We start from the raw sequence: 6,159 nt of genomic DNA, 5'->3' as shown, positions 1-6,159 counted from the left end.
ATAATCTATAATTTGATACCAAACTTATTGACATACGTTCATAAAATAATAGTTTAATAAACTTTTGAAAGCAAGTCTACAAACATGACGATATGCTCTTTGACTCCTGACCATAGGGAGACTCGTGCAAAAGGGTTGAGATATGCACAAGTTAATTTAACCCTTTCTGGACTGGAGGGGTGTCAGTAATGTGTACCTCACATTTTATTTTCTCTCAGTGGATACACTTAACCAAGTTGCATGAAACTTAATACAAATTTTAATATAATACCAATTTTTATCTTAAAGAAATTCATATGATTTGATTTAGTATTTCTATGATTTTTTTAGGGTGCAAAATTTCTACACTTTTGTTGTGATATTGTTTTGAGAAAATATTACAAAAACTGAAATTTTAAGACAATAAGAAGTATTTTTTATTCCTGATCAGAAAATTCCTTTTGGTATATTCAGCCAATTTCATATTTCTTTTGATACTTTATTTGGTTTATTGCAGTAGTCACTGCTTCCAGCTAGAACTTCACCTTTAAAAAATTGTGCCACAGTTACTGTTGTCAAACTAGGTAACATGATTTTTGTTAACAATATCTATTGGGTGAGATCAATTTATACCTAACGAATAAAGATTATTTTTAATAAATAATTTATTTTTTGTGTGCATTTCTTTAATATGATATACTTTACAATAATACTCAATAAATAATAATTTGAATCTTTGGAATATTATGACATTGCTTAATGCACTTTGTAAATGTAGCTGAACATACCTGATGTCCTTTTATAGCAGTAAATTTCATAATTTCAAACAGAAGAAATTTATATAATTTTACTTAAACTTCTAAAGAAACTAAAAAAAAATTCCAGATCTGAGGATTATTCCTATACCTTTTTAACTTCACCCTTACAAGAACTCTTGATAGCTAACATCTCAGGAAACCACAACTTATATTCACCATTACTTTATTTAGTCTATATAAATAGAATACAATCTGCTCTGTTCTACATAGTCACTGGCTCTAGGTGTTTTCAGAGCTGAGCTTCATTTGTAACTGTTCAGATCACACCTATGACATAAAAGGCCAGCAAGAAAGAGCTGTAGTAATAAAACCACTAACAGAGAAGGAAAACCATATGAAAAAACAAAATATGGATAATTATATTCTCAAGGAATGATAGTTTTTAGCAAATATAAAACAATGCTTTGAGGTAGCCAGGAAAAATTATAAAAAAATCAATAACTGCAATGTTTAAGACATATAGAAAATACAGTTAATTCTCAGTGCAAAAATATTTGCAGTATTTGATTGCAAAAACTGTTTTTATGAATATCATACTTTTTTCTAGCTTCCCAATGATCTTTTTGAGAAACTAGCTATGGATGTTTATGATGAAGTTGACAGAAGAGAAAATGATGCAAGTAAGAAATATCAATTTATTATTATTTTGTTGTTTTTGTTCTGTTACAGTTTAGAATTGAGATTCTTCATTGTGTAACATTTATCTAATGTAATTGGCAAAGGAAAATAAAAAAATTCAAACTTCATTTCTGCCCATCTCTGAAGAATCTCACCTGTCTGAATTTTAATTAATGTTGTAAATGAGGTTTAGAAGCCACATACTACAATACAATAGCAATTAGTACATATCAAACCACTTAAAAACCCAATGAAGAGAAAAAATACCTCCCTCTTCATTATGCATCTCCTGTGAATTGGATTTCAGTACATTGTAGAAACAAAAAAACCAATAAAAGTTGGAACTTGGGATGTATAATAGACAGGTAAGACTTAATAATACTAATCTATCTGCAATAGACAATAATGACAGAAAAGACAACCATACAATAAATTAGAATAATACTAAAATAATAGGATATGAGCTACACACGAAAGAAAAAGCCTTCTACATTTACCTAACTAATGACACACTCAATCAACCTAGAATAGATAACACCAAAACTTGGAAACCCATTTGAAAACATTCAAATATTTATTTGATTCAAGTAATAATGGAAAAGACAGTGGATAATGTACCAAAATTCCATCAAGAAGACCCACTATCAACACAGAAATACTCATTCTGAGGACTTTCCTGAAGACAGCAGCAGGTTAGAAGATGAAATGTAGGATTAAAACTAATTAGTATTTAGTTTTATATATATATATATATATATATATAAACAATTAATAATTAATTATTAGACTTAGGTATAGGCTACTAACAATGACATCGATAGTTAGGTTTATCCTTATTTTGCTAATTGAATTGAACTACTTAAAGAATATAGCACTATCTACAGGTTTCAACCAACACATTACAGATAGGGCTTTTTTTAAACTTAAAAACAGTATAAAATAAGTATCTTAACTCTAACCTTTCACCTATCAACATAAAACATAGAATATTTGTTTCCTTTATCTTTGTTCCTGAAATTGCTAATAAAATTACTAGCCTATTTAACAATTTATACTGTATACAAACCTTCACATAACATCAACACCTTACTACCTAACCTGAAAAAATCCCTACTAAATGAACAAAAATAAGGCATATATAGCATCCCATATAAATATGGAAAGAAATATATAATCCAAACATCATGTTCCTTAGAAATAAGATGCAAAGAACAACAAGATCACATTTGAAGAGGTGAATTCCAGATATATGATTTAACATATTAATATAAAACAGGTCACAAAATACTTTGGGATGAAATTATTCTCCTACACCAACCCGAAACTAAAATAGAGACTGTTTAGAAACTATAGAAATCATCAAAGTAAACGATCTCTCTCTCACTAAACTGTGATAATGGCCTTCGCAACCTCAGCCATATTTGGCAAGGTCTATTCACTGTTCATACACTTGACCAGACTTGACCTTTACCTATATCCTGTCACCTGCTGACACCACTTCCCTCACATTTAATCCTTACGTGTTTTATCTTTGTAATGATATAAACCTTGTATTGCTTAGTACTGATATTACCTGAAGAAGACAAACCAATGTTCTGTTGAAACATATAGTATGTTCCACTATCAATAAAATTCTTCCTTATGCTTATAAATAATTGTTTGCCAATCTATTACTATATTAGTATAATGTGTTTCATTACTCAAATATACAACATTTATCCTAATACCAAGCATTTAAGTCTAGGTACAACTGATAAAAATACAAGGAAATCTTTTATTTTGAAATGTTTATTTCTTTCATCAAATGATAATAATATAGATAAAGATGATCAACAAAAGTATCTTTTCTTTCAAAACTAACTTATAAAATACCAACAGTTACCTTCAGTAAAATACTTTTCACATTGTTGTTAATGTAAAAGGCACAGAAATTTATCTATATTTCTTGATCATGTACAGGAGTAGTAAAACAAAAATATTTAAATACAAAATACATTAAGTACAGGTGACCATGGTTTACAGACATTTTATATCCTTACAATTATGTGTTTGAGGAATAGAATAAACAATACTACTACAATGGAATTTTCGATAAGCTAAACATTTCTATCACATTTCACACAGTTGCTCACACATTAAAACAAGACAAGATGAATGACAAGTAAGTGATAACATCTGTCACTTTCTATGAATTACTTTAGTTTCAAATATTTTGTAGAAAACATTTTTTTAAGTATCTTTGTTTCACTATATAACTAGGCCAAAGATAAAACAAACACTTAAAAAAATCAAATGAACAAAAATTAGAAATGCTATGAAATACAGCAAATAAACATATGCTTACTTCTTGGAGTTTTTTCTTAGCAGCTTTAGCAACTTCAGATAAGTCAAGGCTGTATAAGCAGAGAAAAAAAAAAGTTTAATAATATTGTAATGTTACCACTGCTTTAGGTTGTAAGTTGAAAATGTTAATAAAATTATTTCAGGTAACATATTATCCTTTAAAATATTGCACATGACAATTAGCACAAAGTAACTATCCAAAGAAAATTATTGGATTTGTTGCCTGCAATACTCATTTGCAATTCTGTAACATAACCAGATAAAAACTTAATTTGTAAGTCATTTAAACTGCTTTCAAATGTCTAAATTTAATTTTTTAATCTTTCAAGAATATTCTTTTGTAGGCTCTCTCTCTCTCTTTGTTGCCTTAACTTTACATTTATAAATACATTTTAGACTGAGTAATTAATTATCTATTTGTATTTACACTGGCTTTACATTCTTTATTTCTATATTATTAATCACAACTAATTATAATAAAAAAACAATATACTTCTATATGTGTCAACTCTTTTTCTTCATTAATTAAATATACCTATAAAAAATCAACTAACACAAAAGTAAACATATTCTAGTTTCCAAATCAAGAAACTCCTGAAGTCGACCCAACATTAACATCACTTATCAGCCCTTTAACATATTTATATTAACTTAATCATCACATCTTAAAACTAAAAAACATATTGGTCTCAAGCCAGCATTATCTTGACCAAAAATTAACATTACAATTACTCTATAAATTGGGTGCTACTTTGGAAGAAAGAGGAAATAAGTAGTAAAGCCATACACTGGGAAGTTGGGGGTATGCCTCTTGAAAAACTTTTGTAATTTTCACTGACAATGGTGCATTCTGATGATAGCTGAGGCCATTTTTGCACCTTTTAAATATTTTTTATACATATGGGAGTGCAGTTTAGGGTGTATGATTGCACCCATCACACTCTCTCTCTCTGCCTACACACACTGAAGCTGTAATCTTTATCTTAAATATAATTCTGACACTGACACTTTGCTAAATCCCAAGAAGACAACTCTTGAACTTAAATCATCACACTAGTCAGCTTTCACCATAATGCAGTACCACCTATAATGATTTCTCAGTTACACAAAAGATATCTAAGTTGTCTTGGTAGAAAGGAAATGTACATACATTACGTTTAAGAGAGGAAGAGGATATTCTTATATAGTTTTAAAACTCTTCAGTACATCATGAAGAAAAAATCCTGTATAAAAACTTATTTAAGCTATACTTGTTATATAATGTTCAAAAATTAGCCTCCATACCTTTAATGGCCAATTACATGCATGTGACTACTTTTACATTGCTAGAAAATTTCACAAGTCTATTAAAAATGAATTAGGATATTTCTTGTTATGTGAAACTAACATAAATAAAATTTAATTTCTTGAGTTGCAGCCTGTGTTGACAGCAGTGTTCCTTATGGCATAGTCAAAAATGGTTACCATTAGTTAATAGATGTAAACGTTTAACAATTTGGTATAACTGTTTAATGAAAATTCAAGTTCCAAACTACTTTAGTGGTAATATTATGATTACAAATCAAGAGTTTCAAATATACTGTAACTTCCTTGAAAGCAAATAAGTTAAGAATAATCTACAGATTTAATACCTGACAAAAAACATTTACTGGCAATATTTTTTTTTCTAAATTTAAATATTTCTAATCTTCTAGCTTTATAGTTTAAATTCAAAATATTTTAAAATTAAATTACACTAATTTTGGAAAAGCCACACAAAACTGTACAATTGTAATGAACTGAATAATAAAAAATCAACCTAGATCTATGATGTATTCTGTCTATATTAATAAGCTATCTAGTTAAAGGCTGAGAAGTGACAATCATTAAGAAATTCTGAGCAAAACCATGCTTCTCGGTTTGTTTGTTTATAATACAAGTGTCGTAAATCTAGCAAACGAGTTTTTTTTTATGCTGGAGCTGACCGTGCGATTGCAGCTTCGATCAAAAGCATGCTAATTATAACGATAATTAAACAAATAAAACACAAAACAATAATCATGGCAAGAAACTACAGCAAGAAAACACAACAAAAAAAGTAAAATCAGTAATATGAACATATTAAAAAATGTATAATTTAAATGAAGACTGTATGTTGTTCAGTGTTGGAGAGTGCTGTTTGATGTGGAGGGTTTCTTTAGTCAAGAATTCCAGGTCAGTATTAGACTTGCAGAGGATAGAGAAATTTGATAGTATAAGTTGATGTCCTGTTTCTTCACTATGTTGCCGTATAGAGGAAACACAGCTGTTACTAAATTTTTTTTGCGTTGACACCTGCTCATTTAACTTTTGGTCTGTTCTGTACAGACAATACTGAAGACGTTTATCTATGTCCCCTTTTTGTTAATAAACAATGTAGTAT

The 6,159-nt window shown here is 28.8% G+C and overlaps 1 protein-coding gene across 1 annotated transcript in view; it reads right to left on the bottom strand.

The window, feature by feature from the left end:
• LOC106457659 (ARF GTPase-activating protein GIT2-like) overlaps positions 1–6,159 on the bottom strand; it is a 59,152-nt gene that overhangs the window by 22,955 nt on the left and 30,038 nt on the right. Inside the window, exons 9-10 of the mRNA XM_022383670.1 lie at positions 3,760–3,808; positions 2,375–2,381 (exon numbers count right to left, since the gene is read on the bottom strand). Coding sequence (XP_022239378.1) covers positions 2,375–2,381; positions 3,760–3,808 — 56 coding nt within the window. The remainder of the gene's footprint in view (positions 1–2,374; positions 2,382–3,759; positions 3,809–6,159) is intronic.

Source organism: Limulus polyphemus, unplaced genomic scaffold (assembly GCF_000517525.1).
Source record: "Limulus polyphemus unplaced genomic scaffold, Limulus_polyphemus-2.1.2 Scaffold358, whole genome shotgun sequence".
Classification (NCBI taxonomy): Eukaryota; Metazoa; Arthropoda; class Merostomata; order Xiphosura; family Limulidae; genus Limulus; species Limulus polyphemus.
The sequence above is the reverse complement of the archived record's forward strand: the minus strand, read 5'-3'. Positions and strand labels throughout refer to the sequence as shown.